At 37.8% G+C, this 23,167-nt stretch overlaps 2 protein-coding genes across 2 annotated transcripts in view; both read right to left on the bottom strand.

Moving 5' to 3' along the window:
• Positions 1 to 367: 367 nt before the first annotated feature.
• hjv (hemojuvelin BMP co-receptor) lies at positions 368 to 7,889 on the bottom strand. Its single transcript, XM_051719868.1, is given in 6 exon segments — positions 368 to 1,718; positions 1,720 to 2,091; positions 3,649 to 4,160; positions 4,976 to 5,149; positions 5,536 to 5,613; positions 7,760 to 7,889. Coding segments are annotated over 4 exon segments (1,233 nt in total). The 5' UTR covers positions 5,079 to 5,149; positions 5,536 to 5,613; positions 7,760 to 7,889; the 3' UTR covers positions 368 to 1,472.
• Positions 7,890 to 11,490: 3,601 nt separating this feature from the next.
• thbs3a (thrombospondin 3a) overlaps positions 11,491 to 23,167 on the bottom strand; it is a 30,968-nt gene continuing 19,291 nt past the window's right edge. Inside the window, exons 13-23 of the mRNA XM_051719787.1 lie at positions 22,922 to 23,029; positions 22,648 to 22,807; positions 22,440 to 22,558; positions 20,752 to 20,804; positions 19,271 to 19,473; positions 17,785 to 17,963; positions 17,177 to 17,225; positions 16,892 to 17,088; positions 14,828 to 15,000; positions 12,033 to 12,172; positions 11,491 to 11,830 (exon numbers count right to left, since the gene is read on the bottom strand). Coding sequence (XP_051575747.1) covers positions 11,769 to 11,830; positions 12,033 to 12,172; positions 14,828 to 15,000; positions 16,892 to 17,088; positions 17,177 to 17,225; positions 17,785 to 17,963; positions 19,271 to 19,473; positions 20,752 to 20,804; positions 22,440 to 22,558; positions 22,648 to 22,807; positions 22,922 to 23,029 — 1,443 coding nt within the window. The 3' untranslated portion in view covers positions 11,491 to 11,768. The remainder of the gene's footprint in view (positions 11,831 to 12,032; positions 12,173 to 14,827; positions 15,001 to 16,891; positions 17,089 to 17,176; positions 17,226 to 17,784; positions 17,964 to 19,270; positions 19,474 to 20,751; positions 20,805 to 22,439; positions 22,559 to 22,647; positions 22,808 to 22,921; positions 23,030 to 23,167) is intronic.

Below are 23,167 nucleotides of genomic sequence, written 5' to 3'. Positions count from 1 at the left end.
CTCCTCCCTGCCCAGTAGGTGGCGATATGCTTGAAGAATGCAAATCACCAAAAACAAAAGAGGAACAACCCTTAGGAGAGAAAAGCGCATAGGAAGGCTGTTTGAAAGTTGAAGTTCATAGTAAATAAGGACTTAAATATTGATCTGCTTGTCACCCACACCTATCATATCGCTTCTGAAGACATGGATTTAACCACTGGAGTCATATGTATTACTTTTATGCTGCCTTTATGTGCTTTTTTGGAGCTTCACAGTTTTGGACCCTGTTGACTTGCACTATATGGACCTACAGAGCTGAGATATTCTTTTAAAAATCTTTGTGTTCGGCAGAAGAAAGAAAGTCACACATCTGGGATGGAATATGGTTGAGTACATGATAAGATAATTTTTATTTTTAATTGAACTATTCCTTTAAACAACTGTGAAATGCCTCAGAATCTGTCACCAGTTTGCAGATGATAAACCATTAGTCACATGATTTTGACAGTTTTAGATTTAGACAACTTCTTTTTCAATCTATGTACAGTAGTTACAACATGACATCTTCAGGAGACTGACAGAATGAAAATATAGAAAATGTGATTGGTCTTCACTTTTCAAAGGAAATTTTACACACATTCTCATGATACATTTCCATGATGCATATAATTTACATAGAAGTCTAAAATATTGATAACTAGTTTGACAGAAAAAGTATTCAATGGTCTTTATTTTAGCTTTGGAAAAATGTCTCATTTGGTGATAATGGTAATTTCCAGTTGTCTGCTAATCTGGTGTAACCTTCACTGATCAATGCTGTGTGGGCCAGCACACGACAATGAACTACTGCTGTGTGGAAATATTTTAGTTTTTTTTATTATTTTTTATTTATTATAAATACACTCAAATTATTCCTGCACAAACCTCATCAACCTTTGAAAAAACATACACTATTTCTTTGATAAGCAAATATGTCTTGAATAGAATTTTGCTGAATTTTTCCGCCAAAATGTGTTCATGTTCATATTTTCACAAATGTGATAAATAAAAAATAAAAAATCACACACTTTATGTGCATGTAACAATGAATTCAACACAAAAGGCAGTTCCAGACAGCCTCTGTTCACATAAAACATACAAACTCACAAAATCTGAAAACTCTGTCTTGCAGGAAAAAATAAAATAAAATAAACATAACCAGCCTAAGGTTGTTAGTTGGTCTCCCAGCCTTGGCAGGCAGGTTAGGCTGGTCTGTTTTGCTGGTTTGAGAGGGGCTTTGGGCACTTGTCAGCTGGTCAGGCTGGTAGATAAATTAGCTATAACCAACTAAGACCACCAAACCACCTTAGGTTCGTCTAAGATTTGGATATAAGTGGATGTAAAGTTAGTGGATGTAAACACCGAACAATTGTATAAATATCGTTTAAAAATCAAGAAAGCCCTGCTTTAGGCTTTCTGCAGAAAAGCAGTGAGAGCTGCAGAGTTTCCAGTCATCAGACTGGACCTGAGACAGCATGTCTGAGGGTCTCCGTGAGGACACTTATGGCCAGTGCCACCGGCAGAGACGGAGGGGTGTTACTTGCACTGGCTGTCAGCAGGTGAACCCTCTCAGAAACAGAGATCATTGCACGAGCGTCCTCCAACGCAGCTACAGCTGACGCACTAGAGTTCACATTCCCAGTGACCTGCAAATCAAACAGGCAGGCCTGGAAATACACATCCCGCACAGGAAGCAGGGACGGAGCAGTGTGCGTACCCAGCAGTGGACGGATGCATGGGTGGCGTCTCCAGACGCTGTGAGACCGGACAAGCCCACACACACAACTGCAGGTCCTGCTCGGGTGTGTAGGACTCCACGATCGCACGAGGTGAGCGGACAGACAGACTGAGCGACCGTCCGATCTGACGCACCACCAGTGTCGTCCCGATGTGTGTAGCCGTGATCTCGGCATGTTGGCCAGGATCATGAGAGTGAATACGCAGGCTCTGGTGTCCTCTGCGATCACCGCTGGTCACAGAACCATCCACAAATGCTGGGGGAACGTTGTCCAACTCTGCTTGGTATATCTGCTGCTCTGCACACTCACGCGAGTTCTTAAAGATAACTGTGATCTGAGGAGGAAATGGAGACCAAAGACCTGTCAGATAAAAAGTTCTTTACAGCAGTGGTTGGTTGCGACCCCAAAATGGGTCTATTCGGATGAAGCAAAATGCAAATAATAAAATGCAAACTAAACTAATAATTGTGTATATTTAGGGAAGCAAAAATACCAGAGGTCTGTCCTGTTAATTATTCATATTAATTCATCATTCAATGTCAAGTTGCTATTGTGTCTTCTATGGCAAGCCGATTTAGACTAAAAAGCTTCCAGTGTTACTTGTCCTAATTCAATATTGACTAGTCAAAACTCTAATTTTAGACATCTGTAATGCAATTTTGACTAGTAGTAGCTCACAACGGAGAGATATACAATGCCATTATAACTAGTAATATATCACATTGGAGATATCTGTAATATAAATTATGACAAGTCAGAATGCCTTTTTACTGGTCAAAAGTACATGGTTACAAGTCTTAAATCCATTGAGATCAAAAATATTTATTGTTACTAGTACAAATGTATGTTGGTCTGAAATTCAATTTAAGATATCTGCAACTCGATTCTTACTAGTAAATATGTAATTATGACTAGTCAAAATGAAATAGCAGAATTGGGAATCGACAGCATTTGTGACATAATGTTGAGTACCACAAAAAATAATTACAACCCGTCCCTCCCTTTTCTTTAAAAACAGAAAAAGAAGGAAAAAAGAAAGGTTACAGTGAGGCACTTACAATGAAAGTGAATGGGGCCTTTTTTGGAGGGTTAAAAGGCAGAAATGTGAAGCTTATAATTTTATAAAAGTACTTTTTTTGTTTGTTTGTTTGTTTACAAAAAAATTTTTTTATTATATGAGCTGTAAAGTTGTTTAAATCGATTTACTGGGATTACAGGGTTCACTGCATCACATCGTCATGGCAAGCAAATTGTCAAATTGGATATAACTTTATATAGAAAAGGTTAGTAAACTATTTTATTACACTAAAATCATGCTAAAATGCATATTGTTTATGTATTGGCTATACTTTTGAAACAGTGAGTATTTTAACATTAACGGATTGGCCCCCTTTACTTCCATTGTAAGTACCTCACTGTAACCCAGATTTTGCTTTTTTAAAGGAAAAAAGGGACGTCTAAATTTTTTTTTTTGTTAGAATCAACAAATTCTGTCATTCGAGTTTAACTTGTATTAAACCCCAAATATTCCTTTAATTATAATTTTTACTAGTAAGAATTGCATTTTTACTAGTCAAAATTGAGTTGCAGATATCTTAAATTCAGTTACGACGAGGATCGCTGGGAGCGTTTTAGGATAAATCAGCCTGCCATAGTCTTCATGTTTAAATTAGCCTTTCTTGTCCAGAATAAGCTGCAGTATGGATGACTAGACTTTACACTAAAAGTCAAAAGTGCACAAGTACACAACCACCCACAGGAGGAAACCTCACAGGTTTTCTATCTAAAATAATGAGTTTCATACATACACCCTGTCCCGTTTAATTAATAGCAGCCTAAATATTTTATTCATTGTATGACAAAAGGGTAATTGGGACACTGTAGCACTCACCTTTGTGAGCAAAGTAGAGTAAGAGATCCCTCTAGTGGGTGTGCTTGTGGCTTGGATGTACAGGTACTGGTTATCTATGAGAGGCCAGGCTCCTTTCACAGCACACGTTTGGAACTCCTCATTAAAGGTGCGGATGTGAGGGTCCCCAAACACCCCACAGTGCAGGTATTCTGGGGCCCGGCCCTCCCTCTTCACAAACGCCTTCTCATAGAAGCATCCGTCCCCTGAGAGTGGAGCCTGGGGCAGGGGCAGGGGCCGTGGCCGTGGCTGCGCTGTGGGGCCTGTTTTGGGGCAGCGTTGTTGGATAAGTAGGTCCTCAATGCCCTGCACAGCAGAGTGGTAGGCCAGGTCTCCGCGGCACGCCCGGGCGGTTCGCTGGGTACATAGGGCGTAGGATCGCAAGGCACTGCAGTACCTGGCATTACCCCCCTCCCTCCCCCCGGGGACCCCCATTTCGAGAGTCGCAGCCACAAACTCTGAGTTACATCGCAGGATCCGACACTGTGCATACACTGCAGGTAAAGAAAACTAATGCACTTTACAGTGTTCATTACTGCATCTGTGAAAACATGGCTTTTCTCATAATTTTTTTTTTTTTGTAAAACCTTTTTGCTGTTTCTTTATTTGGAATCCGACTCATATACACAATAAATTCAGCCACTTTTTCACAGATTTTCCATTAATTTATTTATGAGTTAGATTCCAAATGAAGAGACAGTTAACAGGTTTTATTAACAAAATAATGCATCCAAAAGCATTTCTTCGGATGTACCATAATATCAACATGGTATTCTTTAAAGTATGTCGGAGTACCATTTGGTATACCATATCATATGGTTATGGTAATCATTCAGTACCATGTAAATTGGGTAGTACACACATAAAATGCCCATGAGATTTCTGCATTGACATTTTTTATTTTAGGTTAAAATATGAATTTATAAGAAAAATGCATCTTTTAGGTGCTGTAACTGGTCATCATTTCTTGTTCATATTTCACAATTTTGAATTATACATTTTTTTCTCTCACTAAACTCCATGTGGTCTCATTTAATATGTAGTCTTTAAAACTGCATGCATAATAATTCTCAATGAATAACTAAGCAAAGTGCTGTTTAGCATAGTTTTAGATGGAGTATAGTCCATGTGCCCACAGGAAATATATATATATATATATATATATATATATATATATATATATATATATATATATATATATATATAGACTAGTAAAAATGTATATAAATATATACAATCTGATACTATTACTGTACCATGGTGCCACCACAGCTATGTTTTTAGTGTGTGTGTGAGGTGGGGACTTCACCTGAAATAGCACTAAAGATCAGGAACGTTGTAATAATGAGAATTATGTGATTCCATGTTGTGTGTGAATGATTCCCACAGGCAGCTGGTGCTGCCATTCCCATCCATACAGACACAGGCAAGGTGGCCTGCTCAGGTGTCCGCACAGGTCTGCAGCTCTGGACACTGAGGCGCACTACATACAACAACCACACGGAGGAGACAAACCCAAAGAAATCCAGTCACAGATCAATGAAAAAGTCTGAAATCTGGAAACTCACATATCTTCTTTAAAACATCTTTGACTGAAAATTCTACTGTTGCCGTATTGTGCACGAACATCTTGCTTTATGCTTTTTAAAGGTAATTTAATCCTTAAAAAAAAAAAAAAAAACGTTTTGGACTAATTAAACTGATTCTGAAGGCTTTTAGAGAGGACAGTGTTATGATAATTTTAATCATTATTATTAGACAAAACTATTATTTGGTTTAAGATAGGATTTAATCTGTCCTCCATTCAGCTGACAGGTATCAATCATAATTAAATTATGTTTTATCTAGTATCCAGCAACCACCTCTTACCTCAATGGTTATTGTGATCTATTACGAGTTCTTGAGACTCATCAAGAGACAGATAATGCCATGATCATGTTGAACAGCCTTGGGAGACAAATTAATAATAAAACAGTAAGCAGAGTGCTGAACTTGAGCTGAACTCAAACATACTGAACTTGAGTAAAACTGACTTCATGTTTTCACTAAAAATCATCTTGTAACCAGTTGGTTAAAAGCAGGGTCAAAAAAGATTTTTATTAATGGTCAATATTTCCCCTTGGATCTAATTTTTATGGGTATGTTTACCTTTATGAGCGCATATAAACATGTCCTTTCATGTAAAATCCTTGAATTTAATCAGTTTATTAATATAAATTACACATAAATTCAGCAAGGTTGTTACCTATACATTTAAATCAGCATAAACTCACATTTTGGGTATGTATTAGGAATAGAATAAAATATGAGAAAATACTGTATATCATATTTATTTTTTTTTTACATTTTGAATTTCAGGGGCATTTTGAATTTCATTTAATTTTTTGTCACTTCCAGTGGCATTTTTGCCTCATCCCCCATTTATTTCTGACTCTAGTTAAAGTCATTGCACAAATTGTTTAGAAAAGTGAGGTTAGTTTCGAGAAAAGCTCTAGCGTCATTTGTTTGCAAATCGCACTTAGTTTGGTATTTGCAATGACATTCAGATATTTTTAAGTGTGACTTAAGTGTCCACAATTGTCCAAATACTTTTTGGGGCCATTGTATATCAGGAATGTTCACAGTTTCGGTTGTGGGGGATATTTCGCAACTTGGACTGTTATTTATAAGACTCAAGAACAAACAGTGGTGGAAATCGAGAGTAAACTCCAATTCCAGTGTGAGTGTTTGCACATGACCTACAGCTCTCATCTGGACAATCTGTCAAAACAGAGTTCCTTCATTTAAGCTGAAACCGAACAAACCTGGTGATCATCTTTTCATTTTCAACACATGACAAATCTGTATCTCAAATATCAAAATGATCTTATCCATGTATGTCTCAGTTGCATTTATATCTCTTCTTCATCCTGTACTGATTCACTGTAGTAGAGCTTTGGGTTTTCCTGCCCACTTTAATACTAACAGCTGATATTTATATAGTTGATGGGACGGCTGGTCACAGAGGGGCAGCTATGGGAGTTGCAGGGCAGAAATAGAGGGGTCTAAATATACCCCACCATACCAGCCTGCCCCTTCAGCACCTGCCCCAGTGGAAATAGACGGGACAAGCTCTGAGGTGGGTGTGAGACATACAGTAGAAACTCCACAGCTCTCTGTTACCATCTGCAGCCTAATTTCAGCTGAACACTCCAGAATCATTCTCTCCTTGACTGAAGTGTCACTGAATGTGAAAACTCCTTATCCTGGTGTGTCAGCACTTTTAAAGAGGGTTCAATTCAGCTCCAAAAGTCTCTATACACTTTATAGACAGAGAAACAGAATCCTCCCCTAAACAGTTGCTTCTCTTTCAGTCTCACACACATAATCAAAGTTCTGTGAAACAAATCAAGCCTTCCTGTTAGATATCACTATAATAGACTGTCTGTGCTATGATGGCATGTGCTTGAGTCTTTGTGCATTACTCTGTGTGTACATAAAACCAGACAGAACATTCAGTATGAAAAAATCACTTTCCCAAATTCCTGGTGTCACAAAATAGATGCCCTCTTCAGAATACCATTATTAAAAAGGCTCAAATAAATAAATAAAAAGCAGTCTAATTATTAAATAACTAACTGATTGCCCTAAAAATTTAAGCTTTTGAAAAAAGAGAAATTCTTAAGTTTAACTAACTTTATCAACTGTGTGTTTATAAAGTCAACTCATAGCAGAAAAACAGAACATTGCTATACAATCACACACACACAATACATGCACTGACTACCAAAAAGTACAATGTATTACCATGTTTTATACTTACAATTGTATTTCTTCAAGTTCAATGAAATATGAATATGGTAATCATTCAGTACCATGGTATATATCAGAGTACCATGGCATTGTGTATGAGTGGACACACGTCACTGACCATTAGAAAGATTTTAAATGCATCAACATAAGCATTCTCGATTAAGAGTGTTGGACATTATAAAGAGAGAAACCCATTCAAACCTCTACAATATCTGTATAGTTCATTATTAACTTTATAAATGTCTACAATGGAAACGTAACATTACAGATAGTAGAATTAACAGCATTATCAAAGACTCACAGAAATGGAGGACTCTCCTGTTGACTGAGCACGCCGTTAGAGATCTTTCCCGTCACTTCAGATCTGTCAACGGGACACCGACGCACTCATGTGACCGAATCATGTGCGGTGTGACCCCGGCATCACCGTCCCGCACGAGTGAGACGCGTAAATCATCCGCAGCGCGCACCTGCCACACGCGCACCAGCTGACGGAGAGCTCTTCTAATCCTGATGAGCTGTTTGTCAACATAACATACTAATTGGTATTTCTTGACGTTTTAGTGTAACATCCTGGATTCTTTGCTTAGATTATAACACACCCTGTGCATTCTCTCAACTTTATAAGGTGCCACCATATATATATATATATTGTTATTGAATTATTTTATCAGGTGTAAGATTAGACAGACAGACAGACAGACAGACAGACAGATAGATAGACAGACAGACAGACAGACAGATAGATAGATAGACAGACAGACAGACAGACAGACAGACAGACAGATAGACAGACAGACAGACAGACAGATAGATAGATAGATAGATAGATAGATAGATAGATAGATAGATAGATAGATAGATAGATGGCATCTCAAACGCAGAAGACCACACAAGATGGACTTGTTGAACACGTGTGATTTCTCGGTTTGGCGTTAAATGTGAGTGTTTGAGGATGTATTTGGACTAATTTGGTGGGAGCTCCACCTCCAGTGCACCTCTTTTACTGACAGGTCAGTAACAAAATTAGCATGATTTAGATATATTTGCTTATCTGGGGGTGGGGGTGGACTATCGGTGTGGTTCAGCAGCTGCAGTTCAAGGCGCGCCCGGCAGGTGTCGGTGTTGACCAGCACAGAACGAAAGTGCACAAATTGAACTATCAATTTGTTCATGCAAAAGCTTCCGAATACTGTAAACACTTAACTACATCGCTGCCACCTTTTAAACCTTTATACATTTTAAAAGTTTACAAAACAATTGTTGTGCGATGTTCTGTTGATAATAAGCCTGTTGTGATGTTCTGTGTTAAGATGTGTGCATGTTGCATCCATACAGAGTTGGGTGATCTCGATGTCTGCTGTATGCCTATACACGCACCAGTGAAGGTGAGAGTGTGATATGCTGTGTATGTTGAACGTGATCTGGGTTGCTGTCTGCAATATGCATGCATGCATCAGTGAGTTTCAGTCTCTTTGTTGGTTGGATGGAGGCGGGGCGCTGCGGGGCCTCAGGTCCTTTTGTGCCCCTCAGATTTTGGGCACAACTAGAACAACCGAGCTGCAGACGCGCCAAAAGCGTGATACCGGACAATATCAAGTTATTTTGTGTAGACAAAACAGTAAACAGTGGCGTCCAGTACAGAGATGTGATATATTTGAAACACAGCGTTTAAAGAGCGTTTGCAAACTGTAGGTGAGTAATATACTCTTCATTAGATCAGGGGAAAAGTTAAGGGTTCATGATTATTTCATGGTTATTATTTGTTTCTTTAGTCATACACGTTATTATACAATTTATTTTCCTTTACAGACAAAAATTAACCTTTGTAATGAGTATTACAAAAATTAACCTTTGTAATGAGTATTTTTGTCTAATGCACTACTCGTTTGGTCAACAGGCTACTAAGAAACCAGTCGACCAGGACAGTGATTGGCAACCAGTGGTCCGCGTTAAATTGTCCTGGTTAAATCTTAAATATTTAAATTATAATTTAAAATACTTTTTTAACAATAGGCTATAATATTGCAATAATAATAATATGCTATATAGGCTAATGTAAATAGTAAGGTGAAAAAATCAATTAGGCTAACTGATCGCAATAAATTACATTTATTTTGTGGCTTTATAAATACATTTTAACAAAAGAAATCTGCAGTTAACTTTTAATAAATTTGCGTGGTTGACACTTTGCAGAATAGAGGTCGATTTATGCAGCATGGCACTTTTCTCTTATTCTCTTCAACGCTCTGTAGACTACTCTCCTTTCGTGGCTATAATGTCTCAAAGCACAGAAACAAATATTGATTAAACGCAGTTATAAAATAGCATACACAATTCAAATTTCTCCAGTTGTATCAAATTTCGTGTAAACATTGAACTTGATGCAAATCCGCTATTAATTCTCCACAGTGTAAACAGAATGCCTGCCAGGCAAAGTCCCCGGACGATCTTCTCATTCATTTAAATGACGGGTTTCACTATAGATTTTATACTTGCTGATAAAGAACGCATTTTTGTTTGGTGTCAATGACATTACGGATTGTGTTCAAAACACGAACAGTTTGTAAAGTTTGGTTTTAGGGCCCTCTGGGGCTCCAAAATCCTCCTGCTGCATTTGCCCTGCATCCTTCAGCATGCTAGTTCTGTAGTTTTACAGAGCAGTCTGAATCTTTGAAGAGTGTGTTTGTCGTCCTGAGGTCTGGCAGGTGTGGGATGTTGTGCACTGTTGTTCAATCTCCCGCCAATATTGCACTCGTCCCGGCCTCCCTGACCACGAGGAACACGCGACTCCCCGCTGGAATCTCCCGCCACTGCAACGGCCCATGACCATCTCGACCGCTGGGGCGGCGCCAAACAGCAGGTGTATGTTCAGGTGTATGAACACCAGTGTGAGTGTTAAACCGAGAGTGGGTGAATTTGGATTTCTTAATGTCTTACTCCTAAAACCAATTGTGGCACTAAATATTTTGGGGATTCATTAAGTTTTAGAGAAGAACCGCTCATGGGTGTAGTATGAAAAGTGCTCCCACAGTGGCCGAGATGCTTGGTTTTATTTTGTCATAATTATTTTTTAAAAATATAAAAGCGAAATGATTATCTATTTCCATCTTTGAGCGTGAATTCCAGAGTAGACAGACAGTTTATCTTTGATTCGTCATTGATGGTAGAATTTTGGGTATTTTTAAAACTGATCTTTGCTTTTGTTATGTATTATTAAAGATTATGGGACAAAAGTAGGCCTATTGTGGGGTGTTCATTTTGTTCTAGAAAATACATAATTCCTTTATTTCAATACATATTATTAATGCATACACATTAAACGGCCCTTTCACACTTATACGCTCATATTCACTCATTCAACACATATAAACACATAAAAAGGAATAGTTCAACCAAAAATGATCATTCTTTCATCATTTACTCACCCTCATGTCGTCTTAAAATCGTATGACTTTCTGTCTTTCGCGGAACACAAAGGAAGATATATTAATGAGATGCGATGTCTGTTTGTCCATACAATGCAAGTGAATGGTGATTGCATTTTCAAGCTCCAAAAAGCACATAAAAGCAGCATAAAGGTAATCCATAAATCACAAGTGGTTTAATCCATATCTTCGGAAGCGAATCCAATCCGTTTTGGGTGAGAACAGACCAAAATGTGACTCCTTTTTCACTGTACATCTTGCCATTGCAGCCTCTAGGCACGATCATGACTTAAAGCTTGATTACACTTCCTTGAGCTTAAAGCATTCATAGAGCTCTAGATGGCGCTAGGAAGTGTTATCAAGCTTGAAATCATGATCACCAAGGAGACTGCTAATATCTAGATTTATAGTGAAAAAGAAGTTATATTGTGGTCTATTCTCACCCAAAATGGATTTGATCACTTCAGAAGACATGGATTAAACCACTGGAGTCAAATGGATTAACTTTATGCTGCCTTTATGTGCTTTTTGGAGCTTGAAAATGCAATCACCATTCACTTGCATTGTATGGACAAACAGACATCATATGTCCATTAAAATATATTTGTTTGTGTTCCGTGGAAGAAAGAAAGTCATACGAGTTTGAGATGACATAAGGATGAGTAAATGATGAGAGAATTCTCATTTTTGGGTGAAATATTCCTTTAAAAGTAAAATTTGTTCTTTTATCTCCTTTCACTCAGTCTCTTCAATCCAAAGTGACACAGATGCAGGGTAAATCACTCTTCTGTCGTGATTGTTTGGTCCATCAAACACAGGAGTTCAGTGGCCCCACACTGGATTTCAGGAGGTCTTGAGAGAGACGGGGGTGTCTCAATCCCTTCACACCTTTATGTGCATTAGAACCTGTTTACGATGTGGATTAAAGTCATCTGGAATGGTATCTGGGGGAAAATTTAAATAAATGTTTTATTTCGTGAGTATATCGTATTGTTTGTGTTTTGCTGTTTTATAAAAATTGTATTGTAACAATTTTGTCAATAAAGAACTCTTATTCAGAATTTCTAGATTTTAGATTTCTTGAAAATTGATTCTGGGTTTTGAGGAGATCATGATTTAAATATCAAAGAGTGAATTTATGTTTACCGTTACAGCGGTAGCGCAGATTGGACCAAATAATGTTCTCTTGAGAAAAGCAGAACACGCCCAAGCGCCCTCCTCTCATGGTGGTGTCAATCACAACGTCTGAGTCAGCCACCATTTCAGTGCCTTCGTAGAGCTTCATCCTACAACAGGAGCACACACACACACACACACACACACACACACAAGAAAGTCCTTTTAGATGTACTGTACTGCTAGATTATAGAATGTATGGTCCAAATGAAGCAGAGAGCTGCTCATGCTACAGTCCGCTGCTAAACTCCACCTGCTCAACATCTAATTACCTGATAATAAATTAGATTTTATTTGATTTAGCAGCGGGCTAGATCTAAATTGCATTATGTATGAGCGGAGCATGTCTGCAGCACAGTCCTGTGCTGCATGAGTGTGTGTGTACTGAAGTCCAGTTCTTTATTCACTCTAACTGAATACAAAGCAGGTGTGTGTGTGTGTGTGTGTGTGTGTGTGTGTGCGTGTGTGTTTGAAAAGGGTCTTACAAAGCCTTGGCTACACATTGTCTCACAAACTAGCATATACGTGAACACACACACACACACACACACACACACATACACACACACTCTGTGAGCTCAATACAGGCTCTCTCCCTGCTGTAGGTATTTATGCATGGAGATTTTATAAACTTCAGATATATACAGCTTGGTAATTCTGATACTCATGATTTAAAAGTGGGTAAAATCTTCAGAACTACACTACCGGTCAAAAGTTTTGAAACACTTGACTGAAATGTTTCTCATGATCTTAAAAATCTTTTGATCTGAAGGCGTATGCTTAAATGTTTGAAGTTAGTTTTGTAGACAAAAATATAATTGTGCGACCATATTCATTTATTTCATTATAAATCTAAAATTTTATTAAAAATAAAAAGATTTTGAAATTGATGACTTGGACCAAATAATAAAAAAAAGCAGCCAATAAGTGCCCAACATATAGATGGGAACTCCTTCAATACTGTTTAAAAATCATCCCAGGGTGATACCTCAAGAAGCTGGTTGAGAAAATGTCAATTTCTGCAAATTCTAGGTAAAGGGTGACTACTTTGAAGATGCTAAAATATAACACAGTTTTGATTTATTTTGGATTTTGTTTAGTCACAACATAATTCTCATAGTTCCATTGATGTTATTACATAGTTTTGATGACTACTATTATTCTAAAATGTGAAAAAAAAAATTATAATAAAGAATGAGTAGGAGCTTTGTGTAATGTTTTTGGGGAAAGAGTATCTGATTTACACCCCACAATGCCAAAAAATTACCCAGTACAGGAAATTATACACAATACATCTTTAACTGTCCTCTGCAGTCTGTTCTCTCTCCGTCTCTTTTTTTTTAACACCCATCCACTACAGTAGTTTCCGTTGGATCTGCATATGAACAGGCACCAAGAAAATTCTTGCCAAGGATTTCATTGGCATGGCAACCACAACAATGGATGGCCAGGGGGCCCAACCACTCAGCATAGTCTCAGGGGTGTGAGGGGGCAAGAGGAGGGGGCAACTGGGAAGAAATTTTAAGGATAACCAGTCAGATCATCCCCCCACCCACTAGCCCACTTCCTGCCTATCAGCACAAGCTTCCAGTGAAGTCCAATCTAGAACAGCGCCCTCTTGTGACCACAGAAGATGACAAAGGCAGTCCACTTTGAGATAGGCCCAAAAGTGCCATAAACCAAGATTTTTTATTTCAAGTGGTACTAACTAAATAGACAAGGCAAAAATTACAAGGCAATTTAAGAAATATGTATCAGAATAGTTCACCCAAAAATGAAAATTATTTTAACATTTACTCACCCTCATGCAATACCAGATGTGTATAACTTTCTTTCTTCTGCTAAACACAAACAAATATATTTAGAAGAATATTTAAATTCTGTAGGTCCAAGTCAATGGGTAACAACATTTTGAAACTCCAAAAGCACATAAAGGCAGCACAAAAGTAATCCAAATGACTCCAGTGGTTAAAGCCAAGTCTTCAGAAGCGATATGATAGGTGTGGGTGAGAAAGAGATCAATATTTTAGTCCTTTTTTTTACTATCAGTCTGCACTTTTACTTTTACTTTCACATAATTCTTCTTTTGTTTTTGGCAATTTGCATTCTTTGTGCATATTGCCACCTACTGGGCTGGGAGGAGAATATATAGTAAAAAAGGACTTAAATATTGATCATATCGCTTCCGATTAAATTGACTGAACCACTAGATTATTATAGATAACTTTTATGCTGCTTTTATGTGCATTTTGGAGCTTCAGAATTTTGGTACCCATTCACTTGCATTGAATGGACCTACTGAGATATTCTTCTAAAAATCTTCATTTTTGTGTTCAGCAGAAGAAAGAAAGTCATACACATTTGGGATGGCATGAAGATGAGTAAATGATGAGAGAATTTTCATTTTGAGGGTGAATTATCCTACTTTAAGGTTATTCAGAAAGATAAGTAGTTTCCGCAGTTTCAGGACTCCTTATTTTCTTACTGCTGCATTTATTAAAACAATACTCTGGGATAAATCCTACTTAAGTTTTATCAACAGCTTCTGCTGCATGCTGACAATTACACAGAAAGTAATTTTGACTCATCCACAAGTTTGTAAACAAGAGTGTAAAAAAAGTGTAATAATTTAGTGGGGATGTAACCATCTGATAGAGCTTGCATTGCAATTAATTGCAATTGCATTAATAAGGATATTACTATAACATTCTGTAGAATAAAATTATAGTGTGTGGAACTGATTCTAGGTCATTTGGGGGTCTAACCTGATGTAGCCGACCTGTGGCCGGTGGGTAAGCTGCCAGCGGTACGAAGTTTTGTCTTGCCAGCCGATGTTTCGTGGGTCTTTCCACAGAAGTTTCACTTCTCCATCTGTATTTCCTGTGTGCCATAAAGCGTTACGAAGAAACTCCCCAGGGCCTGTACGAGACTTCACCGCCTCCAGTACAAAAACACAAAACCATATTGCAGGTCACTTGAGCATCCTAGTTCCTGATTAACCTTAAGGTCTTATTCCAAAGAGGCCTCTTGTTATATTTTCCTATGTAAGATATTAAGTCTTGTTTTCAGAAAAATCTAACAAACGTTAGTACTATATGCTTACAACAACAACAACAACAACAACAAAAAATTCTTTACCAATGGGGTACATTTTTTTTTATTGTTCTTACTCCATTGGCAAATAGTTTAATTTGTTTTAAGCATAAACCTCGCTCAATTTTTTCAAAGTTTTTTGAATACTAGATTTGAAATCTTATATCATTTTGCTTCTCAAGTAAAAATGGATCTTGTTTTAAAGTTGTTTAGATATCTTGACTGGAAAACTAGAGTTTTAAAAAAATGGGTTAGCCCAGATCTCAATATCGAGTCAGTCTGAGATTACATGAAGAGACTTCTGAGAAGCAATTTGTTTTTAATGCATGGAGTGGTCACACCAAATATTGATTTCGGGTTTTTTCATGTTTACTGCACTTTATATTAAATTAATTGATAAATAAAATGATTAATTTCATTATGTTTTGAAAACATCCTCACTATAAATTTTTTCACTACTGCCTAAAACGTTTTTAAAGTATATACATATATATATAGTGTGTGTGTGTGTGTGTGTGTATATATATATATATATATATATATATATATATATATATATATATATATATATATATATATTTAAGCAATATCACATGAGCAAGAGTGCGATATGGCCCTACATCAGCACTGCTGTGATTCGGCCACAGGTACGTAGGCAATCACAGCATTGCTGATTTAGGGCCATATAGCACGATTGCGAGTGTGATATTGCTTATATACAACAGTTCAATGAACAAGTAAATGTAAAAAAATGAGGAAAAACTGAGTACAGTCACAAAAAACGCATTTGTGCATGGAAATACTTTCTTACGCGATGGATCAGAATCTGCCGTTGCAAGTTTAAAAAAATGATGCATCTAAGCCTTTGTTAGTAATTCAAAAATTACAACTAAAATCACAGCTTGGGCTGTTTCTTTTTGGAGAAACAAGGATATGTGTGTGTGTGTGTGTGTGTGTGTGTGTGTGAGAGAGAGAGAGATGGAACGTGTGCGATCACCTGTTGATGATGCTGTCGTCTGTTAGTCAGCTTTCTGAAGATAATGTAATTTGTGAAATGCATCCTATTTTCTCAGTGGAAAAATAGCTGTCCAAGCAGGGGTACTCCTCCCTATTTCGCGGTAGATGGCGCGCAAGAGTCTTTCACTATAGAAACCGCAATCTCCTCCGCCATTTTGTCCTCTCCAATGTGGAAAGTCCAGTAAGAGGTAAGCGCCTTGAGTTTGTATAATTAATCAGTCTGTTGTGTCTCTCAGCTATGATGAGCCTTAATGCTGAAGTCGTTAGTTTAAAGCCGTTTAAAGCTATTTCCTAGCTTTAGTAGTGTAGCAGTAATACGAGTGATCATGGAGCGCTGTTGAATATAAACACCGAGTGACGCTGACTCACTTCACGTCACCAACTGGCTCATATTACACACAAAAATGAGTCTTTTGCCTCCACCTGCTGGCTAAAATATGTAATATCACAATATTAATTGTAAAGAGACAGATGGCTCTTAACACATCTGCACTGCTCTTACACTTTAGTTTAGAAGGGCATGAACACAAGCAGAGTGATACACACAGTGAAGAGTCCAAGTGTACTCAGTACTCAGTACTCATGAAACGTCTCTCATCCAATCAGATTCGAGGACCAGAACTAACTGTTGTACGATATACAGTATATATTACACTGTAATATATAATAATATATGTATTTATTTTTTAAGCAGGCAAGCAGTCTGTTAAGTACTGTACCTTGAGCTGAAGGCCTGGTTCAGCCATGGCCCTGAAGGGGATAGACTGCCAGTATGTCTGCTCTGTCTGCTTCCACATCACCACATAAAAACTGGATGAATCCTGATAGCCAAAGATGAAGCCGGCATAGTCATCGTCAGTCACTGTGTTAACGTGAAACGTACCCTCAAAGTCCACACCATTAAATGCTGTGTAACCTGTGAAGATAATATGTAGAGTTTAAGTCTGGTCAGCTCTGCAGTGTCTGCTGGGAGTTTAGCTCTTGAAATCTTAAATAAGACTCACCCACTGCCAACCCTGGGTCGCTGTTCATGGTTTGAACAATCTCCATACCCTGAAACCCAAATTCATTTATCATAACACAATCACCTATTTAATGTATTACTTAAATTAATAGGAAGCACTTCTAAACCAAATCTTACAAAAAACTAAACAAAAACAAAAAACTTAAAAAGCTTCTAAACATAAGTTTTCTGCTTAAAGTTAAAGGTGCAATGTGTGATTTGGTTTGATTGGTGGTTTGATTTTTGAACCACTAGTGGCACCAAACGCAATCTGTTTGTTTGAGCAACCCAACTGGGCCAGACATAACAACAATGCCTCAAGAAATGGTGTGACTTTGGGGTGGATGACCTGTTTGCCTGAGAAATTGCAGCTAAGGGGAGTATTTGAATTTGAAATCTGTTGGTGCCACTAGTGATGCAGAAATTACACACTTCAACTTGATAACCAAGATATCACGGATGCACAAAACATCAATTTAATATTTATTAATAATTCAAACCATATAAATAAATCTCTAGGAAGAGAGCAGTACAGTAACCTTATGTGCATGATGAACTTGTGTTAGTGAGATCAAGAATCAACAGGATTACCATTATACAGTAATTTACCTGATTGAGCACCACCCAATTCGGGTCAATCTGAGCGTCGCCCTCAGGGTCCAGTATCACTGTCTGATAGGCTCTAAAATCTGTGAGTGTAACTTCAGCACTTTCGGGACACACGTCAATGAAATCCAGTACAGCATCATTGTCAAAGTCATTCTCACATACATCACCGACCCCATTACCTGAAATATGAAAAATAAAGAATAAAGAATTACACTGGCAGCCTATAGTTTGGAATAATGTACAGCTTTGGAAAGAAATTGGTACTTTTATTCACCAGAGTGGCGTTCAACTGATCACAATGTATAGTCAGGACATTAATAATGTGAAAAATTACTATTACAATTCTTAAACTACTTCAAAGACTTCTCATCAAAAAATCCTCCACATGCAGCAATGACAGTTTTGCAGATCCTTGGCATTCTAGCTGTCAGTTTGTCCAGATACTCAGGTGACATTTCACCCCACGCTTCCTGTAGCACTTGCCATAGATTTGGCTGTCTTGTCGGGCACTTCTCACACACCTTACAGTCTAGCTGATCCCACAAAAGCTCAATGGGGTTAAGATTCATAACACTCTTTTCCAATTATCTGTTGTCCAATGTCTGTGTTTCTTTGCCCACTCTATCCTTTTCTTTTGTTTTTCTGTTTCAAAAGTAGCTTTTTCTCCCCATTCTTCCCATAAGGCCTGCACCCCTGAGTCTTCTCTTTACTGTTGTACATGAAACTGGTGTTGAGCAGGTAGAATTCAATGAAGCTGTCAGCTGAGGACATGTGAGGCGTCTATTTCTCAAACTAGAGACTCTGATGTACTTATCCTCTTGTTTAGTTGTACATCTGGCCTTCCACATCTCTTTCTGTCCTTGTTAGAGCCAGTTGTCCTTTGTCTTTGAAGACTGTAGCGTACACCTTTGTATGAAATCTTCAGTTTTTTGGCAATTTAAAGCATTGTATAGCCTTCATTCCTCAAAACAATGATTGACTGACAAGTTTCTAGAGAAAGCTGTTTCTTTTTTGCCATTTTTGAGCTAATATTGACCTTAAGACATGCCAGCCTATTGCATACTGTGGCAACTCAAAAACAAACACAAAGACAATGTTAAGCTTCATTTAACGAACCAAATAGTTTTCAACTGTGTTTGATAAAATGGCAAGTGATTTTCTACTACCAAATTAGCAATTTAGCATGATTACTCAATGATAAGGTATTGGAGTGATGGCTGCTGGAAATGGGGCCTGTCTAGATTTGACAAATAGTTTTTTTTCAAAATAGTGATGGTGCTGTTTTTTACATCAGTAATGTCCTGACTATACTTTGTGATCAGTTGAATGCCACTTTGGTGAATTAAAGTACCAATTTCCTTCCAAAACAGCAAAATCTGTACATTATTCCAAACTTTTGGCCGCCAGTGTATGTGACATCGAGTTATCAGTTAGCAAGTTTATTCGCTGTCAGTTCAGAAGAGCACTATAATCTGACAGGTCTTACTGTCCGAGTCTTTCTGGTTGGGGTTGGAAATAAGTCTGCAGTTATCAGGTCCGATGCCGTTGATGGTCAGATTATCTGGGATCCCGTCGTTATCGTCATCATCGTCACAGTCATCTCCGATGCCGTCATTATCTGAGTCCAGCTGAGAGCTGTTTGGAATGTTGGGGCAGTTATCTCGAGTGTCCTGATGTCCGTCTCCATCACTGAAAAAAAAAAAAACACACACACACACACACACACACACACACACACACACACACACACACACACACACACACACACACACACACACACACACACTATGAGCAGATCTGTTTCAGTTAACTGATAATATAAACTACTGTAACTATCAGTCACCAGATGGCTGCAAAGCAATCTTTCCACATACGGATAAATAAGCAAGTGGACACTGCCAGTGTTTATTTCATTAAAGGTGCACTCATAAAAAAAATTAAAAAATCCAGATTAAAAGGCTTTTCTCCTAAATAAATGAATAGTCATTTTGAAAAATATGTATACTACTCGTCTAATCTCATTAACTGCCCTGTTATTGAAAACGTTCACTCATGAATTAAATTATTCATGGCTGACTGTGATTAGTGAATTTCTACAATGGCAAGGGTATCTGAAAACGATTGTGTGTCAATGATACTTCATCCACGCCACTAGGTGTCAATAGCTGGATCCATGTATTTTTATATGTATTTTTATGTTTTATGATGGAAACACCAATAAAATCTCCAAAATGTGCATAAAGAACTTATACGCTCGCTTGAGGTGAATAATTTTTTTATTTAATAAGAAGAAATGTACGCAAACTATGATGAAAACACATTTACTGAATAAACTTCTATTGAATTTATTCAGGGTACAATATGCGCATCAAAAAATGTCATGTGACTGAATAATTAGTTCATAACTGGACTAACCAGCGTACCAGTCATTGCATCTGAAATGTTCCTCTGGTTATCCTGAAATAACGGTGCCCACAAATTCCAAAGCCTGCAAAGAGTTTGCAGAACAAATAAGTCTAATAAAAACTTGAACTGTGCCCTAGAGCAGGTTTCTTGACACTTTTGAAAAATATCTTATAGATCTGCACGGTAAAGTCATAAGGATGGAGGAACACACACACACATAGTGCTCCCAGAACTGTGTGACGCGCTGTTGCTCCCAGACATTAGACAAGTTCTTTAAAGTGTTTTGTCTGTGTGCTCTAAACCACAAGTATTTTATTAATAAAAGTGTCACAGTGGCTACAATTTATCCGGAAGTGACGATTTTGTTCTTTTGAACACATGGGATGGAAACGCAGCTTTATTTGCATATATTATTAATTGTTTTTGCCACATGTTTTTTAGCATAAATTAAATTTGCAACTTGGATGGAGTCCAAAACAAAATAAACATAAAAATTACTGAGTGCACCTTTAAAATGTGTGATGAGTATTTGGTGTATGAGTTTTGTGTGTGCGTACTCACGTGTCTAGGTTGGTGTCACAAACATCCCCCACTAAGTCATTGTCTATGTCTGTCTGCAAGAGCATTAATTCACTTAATTATACAAACTATTAATATGAAGCTTATTATCATGAAAGAAATGTTTGTAAAAAGACCATTCGCTGCAAAAGTTACAGAGATAGGAAGAAATAGTTTGTGAAACTATATACTGTAAATGGAAACGAATGAAAATTCTGTCATCATTTACTCCCCCTCATGTGATTTTAAACCTGAAGCAATGTGTCTAAAACTGTAATTTTTGATTTCACAGCTGCTGCAAACTTAAATGTCAGTCTGTACCTTCGAATATAGCCCAATACTCAGTGTTTAGTCAAAGTCAAAGTTTATTTATATAGCACAGTTTATACAACAGCCGTTGACCAATGTGCTTTACAAAATCAGAAAATCTATAAACACATAATTCAACAATCTAAAAACAAAAGTAAGGAGACATAGAAAGAATAAAACAAAACACTGATTAGACAACATTAAAAGCCAGAGAGAAAAAGTTAGTTTTTAGTAGTGATTTAAAAACTGGTAGTGTCGGCACGGGTCTGATGTGCAGGGGCAAGCTGTTCCAAAGTTTGGGACCAGCGTTAGCAAATACACGTTCACCCCTTTGCTTTAATCTAGACCTGGGTTGAGTAAGAAGTCTTTGTGTCCCTGATCTAAGAGCTCTAGAGGGGTTATAGTAACACAGTAGATCAGAGAGATAAGCAGGGGCTAAGTTGTTCAGGGATTTATAAACAAATAAGAGAATTTTAAAAACAACTCTGAAATGAACCGGTAACCAGTAAAGCGAGGCTAAAATGGGCGTAATATGTTCACGTTTTCGAAGACCCATCAGGAGTCTAGCTGCTGCATTCTGGACAATTTGGAGACGGACCAGAGTCGTGGAATTAATTCCATAGTACAGAGAACTACAGTAATCTAAGCAAGATGAAATAAACACATGGATCACTCTTTCGAAATCACGCATGAGAGAAAGGGCCTGACTTTGGTTAAAAGATGGAGATGGAAGAAACTAGCTTTAACAATTGAATTTACTTGTTTATCAAGTTTGAGATCACAGTCTAATAGGACACCTAAGTTCTTTACACATGTTTTAACTTGAAAAGCAATGTGATCTAGATTAAGGTTACTAGAAAGAGAACCATCTGAAGGACCGAAAAAGATGATCTCTGTTTTATTTTTTTATTTAGGTTTAGGAAGTTCGGGGACACCCAAAGTTTTATATCATTTAAGCAAGACTTAAGAGGATCAAAAAATATTGTTTCCTGTACGTTTAAGGGGCAAATAGATCTGTGTGTTGTCAGTGTAACAGTGAAAGGACATACCGTTTTTTCTAAAAATAGATCCAACTGGGAGCATGTATGAAGAAAAGAGAGCAGGGGCCAGTATGACCAGTGTTTATATGGTGCTTTTTTGTCAATTTGGAGCTTTCCAGCAACCGCAAAATGATGACAGATTTTTCATTTTTGGGTAAACTCTTTTTTTTTTAATGAACCATCTTGATTAAACTGCCAAAAATTTTCATTTTGACATTGTAATTGATTAAGTTACAAAATGTATAATCATTTAAAGCTAAAAAAAAAAATCCATGCATATGTTGATTAAAATCTTTTCATTCAAAGTTTGATATAAGGTGGATGGATGTGTGATATCAGTACCTGCATGGGGTTGCTAATCTCAGGACAGCTGTCACATGCATCACCCACTCCGTCTCCATCCCGGTCCGTCTGCATCGGGTTTGGCACTTTGGGACAGTTATCCAGCACGTTTTGGATTCCTGCAATACATGCACAATCATCACACATACTGTATAAGACACAGGATGGAAGGACACAAACCAACTGTTTCATAAAGCTGATTTTTTACCATCTCCATCGATGTCGTCATCACAGGCGTCTCCCTCTCCATTGTTGTCTGTATCTTTCTGTTCAATGTTGGGGACGGTAGGGCAGTTATCGCACGCATCACCAAACGAATCAGTGTCCGAGTTCTGCTGATCTTTATTGGAAACCAGCCGACAGTTATCCTGAAATAACGCACACCAATAGAGTCCGGATCACTCCACACACCCACAGACAAAAGTTTGGCTATGGCTCATGTGGGATTTTGTGCCACAGGATGCAGTGGGCCACAAACACACCTCTACATTCTTTATTCCATCTCCGTCTGCATCCTCATCGCACTGGTCTCCAATCCCATCATTGTCTGCATCTTCCTGGCCAGAGTTGGGCGTGAAGACGCAGTTATCCTGGAAAACACAGAGGGGCGAAATCATTTATATTTTCATGGTATTTTAACGTAAAAATCTACGTCTTATTCACTAACCACCCACAATCCAGTTTAACAAGCCACCATTTGCCAGGTATAGTGCTGCTTGTTTAATATA

The sequence above is a fragment of the Myxocyprinus asiaticus genome, chromosome 15, assembly GCF_019703515.2.
Source record: "Myxocyprinus asiaticus isolate MX2 ecotype Aquarium Trade chromosome 15, UBuf_Myxa_2, whole genome shotgun sequence".
Classification (NCBI taxonomy): domain Eukaryota; kingdom Metazoa; phylum Chordata; class Actinopteri; order Cypriniformes; family Catostomidae; genus Myxocyprinus; species Myxocyprinus asiaticus.
This window is presented reverse-complemented; position numbering and strand designations above follow the sequence as displayed.